This window comes from Mirounga angustirostris, unplaced genomic scaffold, assembly GCF_029215605.1.
Source record: "Mirounga angustirostris isolate CCGP_5_RB_7025 unplaced genomic scaffold, mMirAng1.0.hap1 SCAF_6, whole genome shotgun sequence".
Classification (NCBI taxonomy): Eukaryota; Metazoa; Chordata; class Mammalia; order Carnivora; family Phocidae; genus Mirounga; species Mirounga angustirostris.
The window spans coordinates 53,911,647-53,931,841 of NW_026991714.1; the positions used below are offsets into that span (position 1 = coordinate 53,911,647).

At 34.7% G+C, this 20,195-nt stretch overlaps 1 protein-coding gene across 5 annotated transcripts in view; it reads right to left on the reverse strand.

Annotated features, from left to right (window-relative positions):
* The window catches only part of SUCO (SUN domain containing ossification factor), an 85,284-nt gene that overhangs the window by 11,192 nt on the left and 53,897 nt on the right, over positions 1 to 20,195 (reverse strand). For all 5 annotated transcript variants that reach the window (XM_064594312.1, XM_045877439.3, XM_045877440.3 and 2 more), the window contains 7 exons: positions 14,530 to 14,598; positions 13,652 to 13,742; positions 9,962 to 11,125; positions 6,628 to 6,715; positions 3,622 to 3,726; positions 1,875 to 2,029; positions 1,310 to 1,401 (listed from right to left, as the gene is read on the reverse strand). In XM_064594312.1, coding sequence (XP_064450382.1) covers positions 1,310 to 1,401; positions 1,875 to 2,029; positions 3,622 to 3,726; positions 6,628 to 6,715; positions 9,962 to 11,125; positions 13,652 to 13,742; positions 14,530 to 14,598 — 1,764 coding nt within the window. The remainder of the gene's footprint in view (positions 1 to 1,309; positions 1,402 to 1,874; positions 2,030 to 3,621; positions 3,727 to 6,627; positions 6,716 to 9,961; positions 11,126 to 13,651; positions 13,743 to 14,529; positions 14,599 to 20,195) is intronic.

Consider the following 20,195-nt stretch of genomic DNA (forward strand, 5'->3'; position numbering starts at 1 on the left):
CTATCCTTACACAATATACAGAAGTTAACTCAAAATGGATTAAAGATCTAAATGTAAGATGTAAAACTATAAAATTCCTATAAGAAAACAGAGGAAACTTCATGACATTGGAGAAATTAACAACAACAAAAAAATTAAATAAAAAATCTTTTAAATTGGGCAAAGGATATTTCTCCAAAGATGATTTACAAATGTCCCCCAAGCACATGAAAGATGCTCAACATCACTATGTCAAAGTCAGAGGTCAAAACAGTGGCTATCCTGGGAGGGGGTGGACAGTGACTAAAAGAGCACAAGGAAGTTGCTGGGATGCTGGAGCATGTTCTCTATCTCAGTCTGGGTGTTGGCCACACAGGTGTGCTCATTTGGTTTATGAAAATTCATCAAGCTTTACATATAACGATTACACTTTTCTTACATGTAACACTTCAATTAAAAATTTCAGTTATAAAAGAAAATCAGCCAAAAGAAGAAAAAAAGAAAGAAAAAAGCAGGAAGGAAGAAGAGATTTACTAGTCCTAAGCAAGCACACATGTAATGGGTTAAATTTGTGAAGCTTTGTGATAACAGTAAACCAGCAATGCTCAGCAATGATTACTTGAATTATTTAATCAATTGGAACATGCTGCTGTTAGTAAATCCTGAAGAAAGAGAAGCTAACAATTATTAAAGAAAGCAATCCTAATTGAAATATACAATTAACTTGGTTATTTTAATACTGCTATAAAGTTAAGTTAGTTAATTAGTAAGCGCTAATTATAAAAAAACTAATACAGAAAAATAGCTACTCGGTACAAATTCATTCATTTAAATTTAAGTATTCACTGAAGTGTTAGATGATGGAATGCTATTATAGACCCTGGCCTATAAAAAAGAGAGAGACTAGATCTTTTTTTTTTTTCAGAAAGTGCCTCACAGTCCTAAACTAGAGACAAAAGGGGTCCTACCTGTACAAGAGGAGGAGGCAGATAAGCACAGGATGCTATGGGAGCACATTTAGGTTTTCCAAATCTGTTGAACTTTCTCAAACATCCCTTTCTAAAAAGAAATACTTCTAAACAGGAGCATGTGCAAACAAAGCCACCAATGGCTAATTAAACTAAGCCCTCCTTCCCCACCCTCTGGGCTTTCAGGAATAAAGATAGATATAAAGTGTGAAAATGATAAGGTGGTTTTGGCATAGCACAAACACAAAGGTTACTTATACCCATTATTCTGTTGCAGATGGTTTTGAACACAACACTGACATTCTACTTCTGCCAGAAGCTGGATTCCTGTTTATATATATGTATATTGCATAAAAATCTACCTTCTTTGCCAGTTAACTGTAGAGACTTGGATCTGATGAGTGGGAATGAAGTTCTCCTTTTCAAATTCATATCATCATAGGAAGAGAAACATCTAAAACATGAAGAAAAATCAACATCGGGCACAATGAGTAAACTACATATAATTTACTCTGCAGCTGGGGCTTGATGGAAGCTATTGAGAACTGAACATGCCACAGAATACTAACCTCTAATGTAACACACCAATTATTACTATTACATGTTAAAAAAAAAATTAAGGATCATTCTCTAAAAGGTGCTATATTAAAATACCTATTATCCTCTCCCTTTGAACTCCACATTCAAGCATCCTTCACAACCAAAATATTTCAAGGGTTTATGCACTTCCTATTAATGTTTTCTTTATTCCAGTCTACAGAACCTCCCAGATACAGGACTATCTTGCTAGTTCCAATAATGTTTTAACACTGCAATATTAAGATATCATATGGGGAAAAGAAATTATCTCAGTATTCCCTTATTCAGTCAAATTTCTCAAAAATATAAAAAAACAGTAAAAAATGTGAAATAAAATGCTGATATTACCTTTTAGGGCTTGGATATTGATTACTTTTAGGAAGTTTTGAAATATAATCTCCATCAAATTGAGAAGTGTTTCGACAGCGTTGCATACAAAGCATCAGTCCCAAGACAACACAGAGAACCAAAGATATGACAAGATAGCTTTGTCGATCTGAAACCTGAGAGGAGAAAAGGATTTAATTATTATATATTTTATATATTATAGTAATATTAAATATTACATTATTATATTTTGTTATTATAATTTAAAAATTATATTAGGAAAAATACAGTGGGATATAAAATTCAAAGGACAAATCATTTTAAACATTTTTTCATGTGTTTCAAAACCATAAAATGCAGGGCATGCTCTTAGAAAATGTACTCCTGAGGTAATGTCTTACTCTGTCTTCCTTTCCCCCTCCAAATCTTTGAACATTTTCAAACCTATAGAAAATTTTTAAAAATAGCAATGAACATATTCATGCCTTTCACCTATGTTGACCAATAATTAACATTTTGTCACATTTGCTGTGTTTTCCATCTGTACTATCTCCTACTTAGGGAGAAAAAAAAAATCTTGCTCCTGCCTAGTCTTTGCCATCTTTTAATACTGAACCAGCAATCACCCAGTTATTTAAGCCAAAAACATGGGGGTCATCCTTAGTTCCACATCCCATATATCCAATCTTTCATCAAGGCTTGTCTTTCTCTTAAATATTTCCTGAATTCAACAACTTTGCACTGTTCTCCACTTCTAATACCCTAGTCCAAACCAACATCACCTCACCCAGGTTACTGCGACTGTATCCTAGTTGGTCTCCTCCCCACTTCTGCTTTTGCTGTTCCTTAAGAGGCAATTCTCCACAGAGCGACAAATGGGGAGTTTCTCCAAGTATTATCAATGAGATGACCCCTGTCACTTCTTAATTCTTTCCAATGAGTTGCAATGATTAGAATAAAATTCAAATTCTAAATTGCCTACAAAGGCCTACAAGACCCAGTTGCCATGATATCCTGAAGGTACTTCTTACCTTCCTTCCCCTCATTCTGCTCCAGCCATGCCAACTTTCTTTCTGCCCTCAGATGTATTACACTGTTTCTAATCGTGGGTCCTTTGCCCTAGTGCTGCTAACAGGTTTGTTCTGACCCTAGGCCGCATGTGGCTGCTCTCCTCTTGAGCAGTCAAGTTCTAATGCCACTGCCTCAGATAAGCCTTCCAAAATCACTCTAGCTAAAGGAGCAACTCTTACCACACCACTCCACACACACACATTTCATTTTCTATCCCACTGTCCTTCACATATATTTACTATATTTATTCCCTCACTCCCCCAGAAGAGAGGCTCTGTGCGGCCAGGGACTACTCATTGTTGTATGCCCCAAGGACTGTACAGCTCACACTCACATACAATGGATGCTCAATAAATACTTATTAAATCAATAAAATTTTTTGCTTTGTTAAACAACTCAATAAGCCTTTGTGAACTGAAAATGAAGTATCAGTGGTTTGCAAAAGGCCTAATAGAATTGCTTTATAATCATATTTTAGGTAAGACCTAAACTATGAATGCCTTGTTTTCCAAAAAATTATCATAATTAGTCTATTTCCAAAACTTTAAAATGCCACATTCTGGTATTCTAAACAAGTTCTCTATAAATGACCATTTTGTTTGGTTGAAGTTCTTAGATACCATGTTCTTAACAAGCCTGCCTTTATGACAACCTCTATATATGCAGTGTGTCTTACAATACCAGCAAATAACAATACCTCGTGTTTTAATTCTGCCACTGTTGTTGATAAGTTTGAAACAAGCTGTGTCATATTGGTCAATTGTGCCTGTAGTAACTGGATGGCTTCAGTCTGCCGCTGATCCTATCATAAAGGAAGAAATATTATTTTTGTGTGTGTGAAAGTTTCATCTGTACATTAAATACACTGTAAGTTCCAGTAAAATTACTAAGTTCCTTAAGAAAAAAAAATATTAATAGGAAGCTTCTAATGAATGAATAAAGTGTGACCAGAAATTTAAAAAAAAAAAAACAAAAAATGAATCTGAGACTGTTGAACCCTCCTCTCCTACCCCTCCAAAAAACCATTTTGCCACTTACTGCTACCATTTGGATTACCATCTAATAGACATTAAAAAATTGCTTTTCAAGTTAATATGGGCTCTACAAGTATAAACCAGCATATAGTCAGCTGTATGCAAAACAATCACTTTGTCAAATATGTATTTTTAAACCAAAGCAGTCAGCACAAAAACATGTTGAAAATTTTTGAAAAATGTTTTTGGATATAAAGCAGGCTCATACCAAGGAGCTTTTAAAAGTTCTAGTCTATTGTACACTAGGATGGAACTTAGGATGTCCCATAGTCAAAAACCTGCAACAGTTTATCTAGTCAACGTTGGATATCATCAACGAAAATAAATTAATCGAAAACATCCATCTTTCCAGCTTTAGATTTTTAAAACTTTTATAATCAACAAATATGCCTTTATGTAAAATATCTGCATGCGTATTTTAGGGAATTATGCATCATACTCATGGTCAGGAACCTATATTAATAGGAAGACTGCATTGAAAATTTCAACTTACTACTGAATTTGGGGAGGGGGGAAGAGGGCAGATGTAAAGAAAATCTAACACTCTATGTAGGATCATTATGAAATAGCTATATAACCATTTATCACTTTAGACCTAAGTTTTTCAAATTTAGATTTAAATAAGTTTTAGAGGCACCTGGGTGGCTCAGTCATTAAGCGCCTGCCTTTGGCTGAGCATGATCCCAGGGTCCTGGGATTAAGCCCCACATCGGGCTCCCTGCTCAGCAGGAAGCCTGATTCTCCCTCTCCCTCTGCCTCCAGGCCCCCTGCTTGTGCTCTCTCTCTCAAATAAATAAATAAAAATCTTAAAATAAGTAAGTTTTAAATCTCAACTCTGTGTGTGTGTGTGCGCGCGCGCGCGCAGTATGGATACATAAAACTGTAACAAAAAGTTTCACTTACATCCCTTACTGCAATACTCTGTGGTACTTTCTATCCTACTTCATCTGTTTCAAATGCTGAACCTGACTCATTAAACTGTTTCTTCTGACTCACATTTGACAAATACTGATAAATTCCAGATAGTTATAATCATTTAAAGAAAAAACTATGAAATTTAATAAGTTAGTCAACACGTCTAAGCAAGGTTTACCTCCAATACTGTTAATAACACACAAATTATTTACAAGTATTTAAATAAGTCTTTGAGATGAGAAAATATAGAGGGGAAATCATTTTAACCATTAAAATTAATGAAGAACTAAATAACTACTGTGCTCATGGGTCAGAAGACAATATTGTTAAGATGTTAATTCTACGAACTGATGTATAAATTCAATAAAATCTAATCAAGATGCAAACAGTTTGTTTTTTGTAGAAATTGACAAGCTGATTCTAAAATCAATATTAGCCAAAACAATTTTGGAAGAGATGAACAAAGTTGGAAGATTCACACTATGTGATTTCAAGAGTTCCTATAAAGCTACAATAATCGCAACAGTCTGGTATCAGCATAAAAATAGATAAACAGAACAAAAGAGAAGCCCTGAAACAGACATATGTAATATATATAGAGAGAGAGAGAGAGAGAATTGATTTATATTTGTATTTATCAAAAGTGCAAAGGAAATTCAGGGGGGAAGGGTAGTCTTTTCAACAATGATACCGGAATAAAGGGAAATTTATTCATGTTTCTCTATCCCCCTCCCCACCAAAAAACTTTGAGCCATACTTCAGAACATGTAAAAATTAAAATAGATTATAAATCTAATGTAAAATGAAAACTATAAAACTTTTAGAAGAAAACTGAGGAAAAATTCTTTGTGACTCTGGGTTAGGGAAAGATTTTATAGAGCAAAGAGAAAATAGATAAATAGGCTTTAACAAATTAAAAACTTCTCTTCAAAAGGCACTTTTAAGAGAATGACAAAAGAAATAATGAACTGGGAGAAAATATTTGCAAAGTATATCTCTAATAAAGGACTTGTATTCTGAATACATTTTAAATAACTCTCAAACTTCAATTAAAAAAAAAAAAAAAACTAAAGGAGGAAATCTGTATGGAACCACGACTGGATTGTGTTAGGAACTAGCAATAAGATGCAACTAAACTCTGAAACCTCAGGCCTCCTCACTTCATCTCACCATCCCCTAGTCCCAGAAAAACTTTTAGCAAAGTATAAAATTTCTTCATCATAGTAACACACTGTAAAAACTTTTAATAAACATCTGGATATTGCAATACTGAAACTGTGCAATACTGAAATTGTTTCCTTAAAATCAAGAAGACAGGGTAATGGCCAATATTACCAGTCATACTGCATCACAGGCAAGAGACAGAGGGGGAAAAAAGAAGAAATGAAAAGGTATAAGGATTAAAAAGAAGAAACAGAACTGTACTTATTTGCAATCAATTAGATTATCTGTGTAGAAAACCACAAAAGATTTGAGTTTAACAAAGCTGCTTAAAAAAAAAGCCACTGCCTTTCCACCACATATACACACACAAACTTAGAAATGTAATAGGAATAATGCTCAAGAAAATTTTCTCTAGAGGAGATATAGATGCTAATAGGTAATTTTCCAAACATGACATCATATAGTAGGCTTATCATCACCTATCAGGGGAAAAAAATGAACCAACACTACTTATCCTTCTTACCAGCAAGAGCCTACAAAATTCAAAAGCAATTTATATAAAAAGTAAATAAGGGTTGAAGATGACCAACCTGCTCCTCTGCTATTCTTGAAGTATTCTGAAGTTTTACTATTGTTTTATTGAAAGCCTTTTGCATTTCTTCCATTTGTTTTCGGTACCTATGGAGTAAGAAAGAATTTATTAAATTAGCTTTAATTTCTTATTTCTTAACTTATTACTGGAAACACTTCTGATTGCAATACAGGAGATAAATCTACTTTTTTGAAAATGACCCTTATTGAGGCCTGGAACACTTACAAAGGTAAAATAAAGAGATCCCTTGAGGTATTTGCTACCTTACTACTATGTAAGATTAGTCACATATATGATCAATTCAATTTATGACAAAGGAGCTAAGAATATAAAATGGGGAAAGAACAGTCTCTTCAATAAATGGTGTTGGGAAAACTGGACAGCCACATTCAAAGGAATGAGAGTGGATTGCTATCTTACACCATACACCAAAAGTAACTCAAAATGGATTAAAGACTTGAATGTAAGACCTGAAATCATAAAACTCAGAAGAAAACACAGGTGGTAAGCTCCTTGACATTGATCTTGGTGATGGCTTTTTGGACTTGACAACAAAAGCAAAAATAAACGAGTACATATCAAACAAAAAGCTTCTGTATAGCAAAGGAAACCATCAATGAAAATGAAAAGGCAACTTGCCAAACGGGAGAAAAACTTTGCAAATCATATATCTGATTGGAGTTAATATCCAAAATACATAAAGAACGTATACCTCTGAATAATAAAAAATTAAAGAATCCAATTAAAACAGTGGCAAAGGATCTAAACAGGCCTTCTCCACAGTCATACGATGGCCAACAGGTACATGAAAAGATGCTCAACATCACTAATCATCATGGAAATGCAAATCAAAATCACAATGAGAGATCACATCTGTTAGAATGGTTATTATCAAAAAAGGTAAGACATAACACATGTTGGCAAGGATGTAGAGAAAAGGGAACCCTTGCTGGTAGAAACGCAAATTGATGTAGCCACTCTGGAAAACAGTTAGGGAGGTCCTCAAAAATTAAAAATAGAACTACTTTATGATCCAGCAACTCGACTTCTGAGTATTTATCTGAAGAAAATGAAAAACACTAAGTTGAAAAGATGTATGTACCCCGATGTTCACTGCAGCATTATGTACAATAGCCAAGATGGCAACAACCTAAGTGTTCTTCGAATGATAAATGGATATAGTAAATGCAGTATCTGTACACAATGGAATATTATTCAGCCACAAAAAAAGAAGGAAATCTTGCCATTTGCAACAACATGGATGGATGGACTTGAGGACGTTATGCTAAGTGAAATAAGTCAGAGAAAGACAAATACCATACGATCTCACTTATATGTGGAATATAGTAATAATAATGATGACAGTAATACCCTCAAACTCAGAGATAGAGAGAACAAATTGGTGGTTATCAGAGGCAGGGGATGGGAGATGGGAGAAATGGGCAAAGGGGGTCAAAAGGTACAAACTTCCAGTTATAGAATGTATAAGTAATGGGAATGTAATGTATAGCATGGTAACTATAGTTAATAATACTCTATATTTGAAAGTTGCTAGGAGAGTAGATCTTGAAAGTTCTTGTCACAAGGAAAAAATCTTATAATTGTGTGGTAATGAATGTTAACTAGACTTATTGTGGTGATCATTTTACAATATATACAAATATCAAATCATTATGTTGTATATCTGAAATTAATGTCAATTATATCTCAATAAAAAATTAAAAAGAGGGGCGCCTGGGTGGCTCAGTTGGTTAAGCGAATGCCTTCGGCTCAGGTCATGATCCTGGAGTCCCTGGATCGAGTCCCGCATCGGGCTCCCTGCTCGGCAGGGAGTCTGCTTCTCCCTCTGACCCTCCCCCATCTCGTGCTCTCTCTCTCTGTCTCATTCTCTCTCTCAAATAAATAAGTAAAATCTTAAAAAAAAAAAAAAAAAAAAAATTAAAAAGAATCAGTAATTTCTGTGGTTCCCTTAGGGGGGCAATTAGGGTAGGGAGAAGCAGGTAGGAGGTACTTTTTTTTTTTTTTTTAAGATTTTATTTATTTGAGAGGAGAGAGAGCACAAGTGGGGGTGGAGGGGGAAGGACAGAGGGAGAGGGAGAAGCAGACTCCCCACGGAGCAGGGAGCCTGATGTGGGGCTCGATCCCAGAACCCCGAGATCATGACCTAAGCCGAAGGCAGACACTTAACCAACTGAGCCACCCAGGCGCCCCAGGTAGGAGGTATTTAAGTGGGCATGCATGCACATGCACACACAATTTGCCAATAAATTGTGTGGATTAGGAGAAAACTCATTAGCATATAATGATGACCTTAGTGACATCTCAGTAGTAGCATTTTAATTTAAAAGGAGTAGGGAAAGGTGGTGTTTCACACATTCTGGACACTTAGTGCCTAGGTGGTTGCAAAATGTTGGAAAAGCCCTGAGGACACTGGACACTTAAGGAATAAAAAGAGTAAACAGGTATAAAAAAATGGAGAATTGTGCCTGGGGTCCCTAATCACTGCATAAGCACACTGGCACTTATGAACACAATAGCATAAATTATCACAACTACAACTAGGATTCTAGGACTTCTTTGAAAGACTGCAAATGTTGCCTAATCATCCAGTTCAGTCTACTCTAGTCTTCACTGATTTTTTTTTTTTTTTTAAGATTTTATTTATTTATTTGACAGAGAGACACAGCGAGAGAGCGAACACAAGCAGGGGGAGTGGGAGAGGGAGAAGTAGGCTTCCCGCGGAGCAGGGAGCCCGATGCGGGGCTTGATCCCAGGACCCTGGGACCATGACCCGAGCCGAAGGCAGACGCTTAACGACTGAGCCACCCAGGCGCCCCTAGTCTTCACTGATTTAAACTCTTACTTGTTCTTGTCTAATTCCAATAAAAGCTTCAATATCTAATGTTTTTTATAGATATTACATATACAGTGTGTGTGTGTGTATATATATATGTGTGTGTGTATGTGTGTGTGTGTGTGTGTGTATATATATATATATATATATATGTTATATAATACTATAATTTTCACATGAGTACTGTGGGAGCCAAACAGTAAAAGTGGCTAAAGTTAAACAAGAGAAGATAGGAAAAACTGATTAAAGATAATTCAAACTTGTGGTCACCCTAATATTTAAAGGTATTACATCACTTAGTACTTCTAAAAAAGAAAATCAATTCTTTAAGTCATTGATCAACATCTAAGTAACACTCTCTCCAGCTAAAATGGTACTGATTACTACTATATCATGAGATAATTAATCCTCTACTCAGAAAACATACTATGCTACTCACGTTGCAAAGGAGAATGTGCTAATTGATAATAAAGCTTACCTTTGGCTAAGCTCCTCCAGATAGCGGCCACTGAGAGACATGTTAACTTCTAAGGCTTTTATACGATTATTAAGTCTCATAAATACTGACTCCTTTTGGTTTGATCCATGTACAAGATTTCCATTAGTGTACCCTAGATCTGTCGAATTTTGCAATTCAGCATAAAAGTCTGTAGCCGTCCTCTGTAGCCCTCTTAAAAGGGCATCTTCCGGAGACTGTTCTTCCTCTCTCACTTCAGGTAATGAAGAAGAATCCGTAACAGGAGTCAAAATTTGCTTTGGTGTGTCAGCTATGTTCATTTTGGCTTCCCCATCTTCACTGTCTGGCATAGTAGCTGTGTTTACAGGTGGCACTATTGTTTCAGATAGCTTTGTGATAATGTGCATGGAGTTTATATCTTCTTTTACAATATTATCCATTACTTCACTAAGTTTATTTGTTTCATAGATCACAGCTGGCTTCTCTATAGGACTAAAACTCTCAGACTTTTTTTCTGTCTCATTATCAAACTCAACAGAATTCTCTTGAGGGATCACTTGAGATGGTGTAGGTCCTGCCTCATATTTACTAGGCTCAGACACTTCTGTTTTAGGTAATGAATGGATTTCTGGAGTAACATCTAAGAGAAGAGACTGAGAAAGAGTTTGAGGATGGCTTGGTTCAAGTTCAATTGCATCTGCACTGTGATTAATCAAATCACCTTGGTGCATACTACTTAAGTCACCTAGAACAATAGTTTCAGTATCCTTTTCCTTTCTCTTACTGTCCAATTCTCCACTCGGATGTTGCAATACTAAAATATCCACTGATTCTGCAGGAAGTGGTAATGGTGGTTGAGCCAACATGAGATGATCTTTTTCTTTACTCACAGCAGTTCTGCTACGTTGCCGATAAAGAGCAACTCTAACTGAACACCATTTATATACGTATTCCGAAAAACTAGAAATACAACAAACTGTGGTCAGTTCACTGCAAAATATTTGTGTCTCTGACTCAAACCAGGGTGATGATTCGTCCTCCTGTTCACCACTACCCAGAAGGGTCACTGTAGATGGACTTGCCTCCTCTTCTTCCTCTTGAACCAGCTGTACAATTGGACTCTCTTTTGGAGTATCGGGTGATGATAGCTCCGTATCATGTATGTGTCCTTCAGTGGTTACAAACCTAGAAATACATATGATAATTACATATCACTTTAATTAGAAATCTAAAGTTAAAATTATGCTAAAAAATCAATGTATCATACATCAAATAAAAGGAAGACTAGAAATATAGAAGAAACTGAAATTTTTTTTGGATGAATTTTTCCCCTTTAAGTCAGTTTTATTATAAAAACAAGTATTATTCAGAAATGGTAACAGAAAGACCATTTATCAAGTGATCAGTCAGATGACTCAAATCACTATTTACTAAATCAAACTTGCTTTTTAAAAATATCTATTTAAGAATTGCTTATATGTGGAGTCTAGGAACTAGAATCTGGGATTCTTAATATATGAATGCACTGTGTATTTGAATATCATACTTTTAAAAGGTAGCTAGATTTCTCAAAGAAAATTTTTCTGTGGATGACTTGAGGAATTCCAAGGTAGCATTACACATACACACACGATTATCTGCATCCCTCCCTCCCCAAAATAGTCTTAACATCATCTGGACTAATTTTCTATTATTTAGAGCCAAATACTTAACAACTCTAATGAAAGTCCTGGCTAATAATAAATAGTGCCCCATCTATAACTTAATACCATCTGTAGGATCTAGAGTATGTATGTAAGGTAGGGGAGTAGGGGGATGGAGCTGGTAGGAATAGGCTGTAAATTATAATGTCTGTGGTTCATTCCAAGATAAAAATAAATTTCCAGGTGCAACCCTTACAGTACAAAAGGTACAAACTGAAAAAATAAAGTCACTTGAATACCAAAAAGAAACATCTTCATATATAGTTTTCCTACTCTGAAAAATTACTAAGAATGCCAGGAAATGTCTTTGAATAAAGACTAATATCATAGTAGCAAAGGTAGGAATAAAATAGTATCTAAAAGCTAGATTTTCATCTTGTTGACAGTAAATGGACAAAACTAAAACACAATTAGACTACGCTTCTGTAAATAGATGATATATAGATAGATGGTCTCTAATAACATTTCTTACATCTTTATTGCTTACTATCTACAACATAAATTTAGACAGTAAAAAGGAGCAGTGTCTGAAGAAAGGGAGCGAATTTGGTACAAATTAAGTTATATACCATCTATATATACCCTAATCAGAGCTATACTTTAAAAAACTCAAATGTGGGAAAAGAAAATAAGTCATCTTTTCATAGGAACTTTAACAGTGACACCCTATCATGGATTCTTTCATTTTCATTTATCTTCTTCAAAGGATTGCATATAGTAATCAAAAAGAATTTAAAACAAATATAAAGAAACATTAAACTAAAAAGTAAGCAATTATATTAAAAAATCTATTAAAATCAAACTAATAGAGAAAAGTAAAAACTACTATATAAGCCTGATGTGGTATCTTTCAATAAATATATGTCTATATGGAGGAGTGTGTATATATGTGTGTGCGCACATATATAAAGTGAAATCAGTTTCCTTTAGTTTTGAAAAATAAGACATACTATGTGTTGTTAACTGAAGAAGCCTAGTCCTAAAACTGGGACTAGCAGGCACAGCTCCACATAATTAGAAACAACACCAAGAATGTCCCTATCCTAAATAGATTTCTTAGGATCTTCGAGGACTCAATGACATAGAATGCTATATTTTCTCTCTAGTCATCCAATAAACAAATATCTTTAGTCACTTTCCAAATAAACACAGAATACAAGTATGTCACTGTGCCCTTCAAAGCACAAAAATCTCATTTTTTATTTAGTATGGTATTTAGGAATTACAGCTCAAACCATACCCACTGCACATTTCATTACATATTTCCTGTTCAAATATCTCATCCTGTCAAGCAGAGTTCTGAGACAAAAGGCTTTCAACATTTTACAGAGTATATCTAATGAAATACACATAAACTTACAATAACTATACCCAATTATCCAGTCTATGAGCTTATCTCTTATAGATAAGAAGTGGCAAAAAACCTTAATCATCTCTGGTAGAAAAGACTAAAGAAATGAGGATATTTTATGTTAACTACATGACAGACATTCCTGTCCAAAGTGCCCCACTGCAATCCAGGAGAAGACGTCTATCTAATTCAATTTAAGAAAGTGAACACTGTAAGAGTTTGTTTTGAGACAAATACATAATTTAAGAATCACTGCTCTAGGAATATCAGGCACCTTTGTAGCTTTTGAGGCACAGCACAGGTACTTAATCAATGCTTTTAAATTTGAACTGAATAAATGCAAGCTTTTAAAATGTGTCCTCAAACCTATACCTGCAGAATTAGGCCAATTCTTTGCAATAAGAAAAAGATTCAGTATTGTGAATAATAGAAGTAATATATAATATCAAAACAACAAACATCTGGTCTGGAGTGAAGTGCATTCCTGGTACCCAAGAAGCAACTCAAAGATATTTTAAGTGGCTGTGGAATGCTTGCCCTATGATTCAGAGCTTTCTATAGATAATCATTTCACACATAAACCGCAAGTACCTTTCTATGTACTAGTACATTTAGCTCTCCATTTTAACAGAACTCTAATATCACAATATAACTTACTCAGGTGATGGAACAGGAGTTGAAACAGGAGCTAAGTCAGGCATTTTAGGTGCAGCTGTGGCAGTGGCATTCTCAGATATACTTTTATTTCCTATTTTAAGAAAGATACCCATGTTGAGTTTAATTTTAAAAAGCTATGCCATGACGATATTTCACTATAGCAAATAAAGAACTTTAGTTTCTGGGGGAGAAAAAAAGTCAAATAGGTTTGCTACTGCAGACTTTATTTTCTTTCATCAAGGTTCTTTTAGAAAGAAATGATCATACAAAGTCAGAACTACAAATAACTTCTCATATTCTCATATTCTCAACTTCTCAGATAATTAAAGCAAGTCAATGACTATAAATTCTGTGTAATCTTACATGATTAACATGCCTTCTAGACATCTAAAGGAGTTACTAAAGAGAATAAGAAGAAATGTATGGGTCATTTTAAGTTCGCACTTGGAACTAAGTATTTTCTAAGAACAAAAAAAGGCCAGGTGGTTTCTCCTTGCTATTAATACTCTTATTTGGCATTCTGTAGAGGGAAAAAAAAAAAAATCACTTTGTAAATTGAGTAGTTATTTGATAAATAAAAGCATGCATGAAGTACTACTAGAAAACTTCAGGAAAGAGATAAGGGATAAAATTATTACTTCTACAGCAGGAAGAGTCAAAAAAGAAATTCATGAATTTTATATAGACAGGATTGTATTATAAGAGAGAACTTGTGAAATTCAAATAAACAATGAATAATAGAAGATTGGTAAGTCCCTTTGATTCATTTATATATTTCTAAATGAAAATTAAGTTCCTTGGCTTATTAATTAATTTTCCTAACTAGAATGACCCTTGGAGTATCAGATATTTAAAAGACCCATAAAATGATTAGGTACCTTCTGTCAGGTCTTCAGTTTTTGCTCCCAGAATATTAGCGGCAATATTCACCATATTTAGAATGGCATCTAAAACAAAATTCAATCAGAAAAAAATACCAATACACCTAAAAATTCTTATATAGCTTAATATCAGATAGCCAAAAAACCATTTATAATGGTCTTTTTGCATTTTTTTTGGACTAATTACCTTTTTGTTCATCTTACTATGTAAGTCCAATATAGGACACAAATTTCAGCCAAAAAGTATAAAACATAAATCTGAATTTTTATGTTCAGAAGGAATTTAAAACTTAATTATACTTTTTTGGTTAGCCTTCCCCAAACCTTTTGCTAAAACACTATCTTCAGCATATTACAAAATTCAAGTAAAATTCAACATATAGCCTCTACTGGGGCAGGGAAAAATACGTGACAACCAAAATTAGTATTTTACAGAAAAGCTTGTTTTTCTTTAAAAGTTTCTACCATTTAAAACAAAAACAAAAAAGTCTGAAGAAGTAGTTTTTCCTAAACAGGTGATTTTTATAGATATAAACAAAATGGGAAGATTATTATCCAAAGGAGTGCAGGAAAATTTTATTTTCAACTATGAACATATATCTTAGGAGAGCAGGAAAATTTTATTTTCAACTATGAACATATCTTAGGAGAGCAGGAAAATTTTATTTTCAACTATGAACATATTTATTGATAATATGGTTAAATCCCAACTTGATACTGCACAGAATCAAATTTCTTTGGTAACTTTTAATGATGTTTAATGGATAACACATGACACAAAATCTTTTGTGAATTGGGTGGGTATGGGCATGGGCAGGTCATAAAAGTCATAAAAGTCATAAAACTCTCAGTGCTGTAGGTAAAGCAATCTGCATACCTGCAAATTCTGCCTCTTTCTAAAGAGGATACTTGGATGATGAGTAAAGTGGTACAAACTTTAACATCTGAATAAATAGCCAAAGGCACATGAGTATCACAAAATACCTGACTCCATAAAAAGCTGGTGCTGAGAATAGGTGGCTTCCTTCTATGATGTAATTTTAAGGGAAATTAATTTCCATCCCCAATCTAATCTCTAACATTCCACTAGAAGTTAACTCACCAGTTATCAGGTATTTCTCCTATTAAAATATTAATATCTGGCAAGGGCTACATATTAAGTCTCATCAGTTATTTCTGTCTTGTTTTCCTTTCCCAAGAGATCCATAGGGTTTTCATCACACTTTCAGTGAAAATCATAGATGTGAAAAGTAGGAAAGGCTCTAAGGGAGGAAAAGCTAACACCCTATTCAGAAAATTGAGAGGAAGCCAAGCACTGTCACCTGGAGCTGATCCTGTAGATACATGTTTTATAGTAGGAGAAAATACTAAGAAATTTTAAACAGTTTAAAATGATAACTGGTAGTCATAAATTTCGATATTTACAAAGTACAGGAATGGTACTTTGTTCCAATCACTGGTACAACACACAAAAGCTTTGCACTTGCTTTGTAAATGTCTAGGACTATAGGTCAACCTTGCCCCTCCTTTGACCAGACAAACTGGTAAACAAAGAAGCAGCGTTGATTCTTAGGCTAAAGCATGAGATAAAAACAAGAATGGAAACACATATTTCCACACAAACCAAAATAAAGTAGCAATGGAAACTCTTTTATTTCCACATAAATCCACTTTTAATGTCAATCAATACTACAATAGTATCTGACCTGCCAGCTGAAGTTCAGTCAAAATGGACTGCTTCATAGAATCCAAATTATGGAATCAAATCGATAGTCTGAAGTTCTTGTGCTTCAAAGGGCAATCTGACCTCAGATAACAAATTTTTTGGCATTTAAATTTTGGGGTATTTATTGTTAAAGAATTCAAGAACAGAACACATCTACAGATCTGTGTAAAGAGAGCAGCTTTAGAGTATTACTTTTTAACCTAAACATAATAAAAAAGATTTACACCATCCTTCATTTAAAAATACTATTTATCATCATTTCAGAAGGCTACTTGGTAACAAAAGCAAAATTTGGCAAATGTCTACATTCTCAGTCCATCTAAAAATTAATTTTGCTTCTGTTCACAGAACACTGCCAAATGTAGTCTTATTTTGTCTTTTGAGAGAAAGCAACTTTGTGTATATTCTATTCTGACCATTCCCAATTTGCATCCAAACACATGATAGTTTGACACAATCATAATGTGGCCACTAAAAGACCTTCTGAATAGGCTAAGGTAATAATTTGGAATATAGTACCAAACTAGACATTTGTCCTTAATTTCTCCCAGATTAGCCAACTCCTTTATCTTTGAGCTGGGCACTATTCATCCAATCTCATTCTTTTAGGAATGAAATTCTCCCCAGGGACCATCAACATGTTATACTCAGTCTCCAGCCACTAAGGCTCCTTTTGATATGGAAAACAAACTACCTCTGCTACAACATAACAAGACAAACCAACAGAAGAACTATTTTCTACCACTTGTATTTAGATACCTCTGCTGCATACCCACCCTCATTCTCACTTCTCCTTCTAGATCTATAAAATATATACATTCATAAAAAATACTTTGATGTAAGAGAACACAAAAACTGTATTTTGTCTTAAACATATACACAGAAACCTGGCCTTTAAGCGATTCTAACAAAATGCAGACCATATTTAGAAGTAAAGGCAGACTTGTAAGAAAATCCAAGTAGAGAGTGGTCTGGAAAATCCACATGACAAAGTACAAGGAAAGCAGAATGATATTAAGAATTTTTTGTGTAAGTAAAATATTTAAATGTTCTGGTTAAAGAATGTAAATAAAAGAATCAAGCAGAAGAGCTGCCGTAACTGGCATGAATACAAAGTCAAGAACGCTGCTTTCCCCAACATCGTAGTTTCCCCCTTTTTGGTAGTTAAGAAAATTATATAATGTCAAGAATGTCCAAACATTCAGTATGTATGCTCTTTGACAACCAAGTTCCAACAGAATCAATGTACTCTGGTGACATATATTTCCTGTAACTACTAACTGCTCAATACCAAAAGGAAAAGGGAGTTTCTATTAATATTAAAGTTACAGGGAAAAAAAGGGTGGGGGCCGCCTGGGTGGCTCAGTCAATTCAGTGTCCGACTCTTGATTTTGGCTCACGGTTGTGAGATTGAGCCCTATGTTAGGCTCTGTGCTGGGCATGGAGTCTGCTTAAGATTCTCCCTCTCCCTCTGCCTCTGCCCCGGCTTAAAAAAAAAAAAAAAAAAGATTAAAGCCATAGAATTCTTTTTTTTTTTTTTAAAGATTTTATTTATTTATTTGACACACAGAGAGAGAGAAAGAGAGAAGAGCAGGGGGAGCAGCAGAGGGAGAGGGAGAAACAGGCTCTCCGCAGAGCAGAGAGCCTGATGCAGGACTCGATCCCAGGACCCTGGGATCGTGACCTGAGCCGAAGGCAGACGCTAAACCAACTGAGCCACCCCAAGCCACGGAATTCTGTTTTGGTGCCACTATCTAAATTTAAAAAGTAAATCAGGTTCAAAATTGGTCAATTTCAAGCTAATTCATAAAGTGTGATGATGATAGTAAAATTCAGATATTTCAGTGCCAGAGACTAGCTCTTTGGCCTGATTCCACTCTGTTATTTACTCCTTAAATATTATACCACCTTAGAGGTGGGAGCAAAGTCAGGCTCAGAAACAGTCCCAGACTCTTCAAAAGGACAGGTATAGAACACAGCTGTGTTAGGTCATGTCTATAATCTTTATGACACCCAAAGTCTTATCACTGCCAGCTACTATGGCCTCTCTTTTTTCCTGAAACTTCAAGAGATGGAGATCTTTTTAAACCCTACTATATTTAGGCTTAGCTGACATCTTCCCACCCTCCCTCCCTCTCACTAGACAAATTTTGTCAACACTAGAACACTGAAAGGTAAATAGAGAGATCCATAAAAAGAAAAATAAATGATATGTTACCAAAAAACACATCTTTGAGGAAAAAGATCCCAAAAGTGGGATATAAAGAAGATTCTTTATCTAATTAATACAAATAATACCTTGGTCACAGAAGTGATTACAAACAGGGAAATGCCCTCCATTGTGATATAAACTAGGTTTTGTCTAGGAGTTAATACCATAAGAATACAGAAAAAGAAACCAAGAATATTAACAGGATTTTCCTTTGCCTACAACTATGGTAAGGCATACACTTCCCTAAGGTGCCCCTTCCTCTCCAGCAACTATCAGAAGCTAGAGATCTTTCAGTCTGGGGCTATTTTCTGACTCCATAAAATAACAATGCTTCCACACAGCTAACTAATACAACATCATTGAGCTATGATGATTATTACATAGCACAGAATTTTTAATACATATTTAAGGACATGAACAATAATATTAATATCCAGAGAGATAACACAGCATCATGTTTTCACTCCTAAAAAACTATATCCCATAGCAGTGAATGAAGAACCTATTTTTAATACTATTATCAACTAGATAGCTAAGAATCCTACTTAAAAGTAGTCACTAATATATAGTCAGTTGACTAACAATAGAGTGAAACAAAATATATTGAGCTAATATGCAACAAAGTTACATATTATATAAAGGGTTCCTCTTCTACAGGTACTTTTAGCATTCTTCTCCCTATGCCTTAAAAAGCCCACTGAATACATTATATGTTAAAAAAAGAAAAGGAAGAAGATAGTAGGAAGGGTAAAATGAAGGGGGGAAATCGGAGGGGGAGATGAACCATGAGACACTCTGGACTCTGAGAAACAAACTGAGGGTTCTAGAGGCAGGGGGTGGGGTGGGGGGATGGGTTAGCCTGGTGATGGGTATTAAAGAGGGTACATATTGAATGGAGCACCGGGTGTTATACGCAAACAATGAACCATGGAACACTACATCAAAAACTAATGATGTAATGTATGGTGATTAACATAACATAATAAAATTAAAAAAAAAAACAGCCCACTGAAGACTAGTTTTCTATGGAGAGGAAAAGGGGAAGAAGGGAACAGAAAAAATAAAAGATGAAAAAAACCAGAGGTAACTCCTAGCTCCATATACTGTAGCTATACAAAATATCTACCTAAGTATATATACTACTGACTGATTAACTTAAAAAGGTATAAAGACAATGTACACCATGAGACTGGGATTGAAGCAACTCAACTCACTAAGGGCAACAAGGGAAAGGCACAAGAAATTGGTCATTGATTTTACAAAGATTTACTTTTATTATAATCAATCATTAATCTCCAAATAAAAACAAAACTCCCTCCAGTATTTTATGTTCTTTATGAATAACCAAAAATAACCACCATTAAAATATACCTACCTGAATTATAACAATAAAAATTAAGTGTCGGTCGGTAATGGTCTTTCTAAGAGTCTCCTTAGCCAGCTTACCACTAGGTTCAGAATTTAATAGGCTGGCATGACAAAAACTAAACTACTAGTATCTTAGTCATTATTTCTTTAGTTTACAAAGAGTGTATTATTATTATTGTCCTGCTCGAGAATCATTATTATGAGTAAGAACAGCCTTTATATTTGTAATTAATTAGGAAACTAACCACATCCATAGATCAACGATTTCTTGTTTGCTAAGATTTCACTGATGCCTACTACCTCTGAACTACCATTCGAATTCCCTTCCCACTTAGAATGACTACCCAGATACTTCTA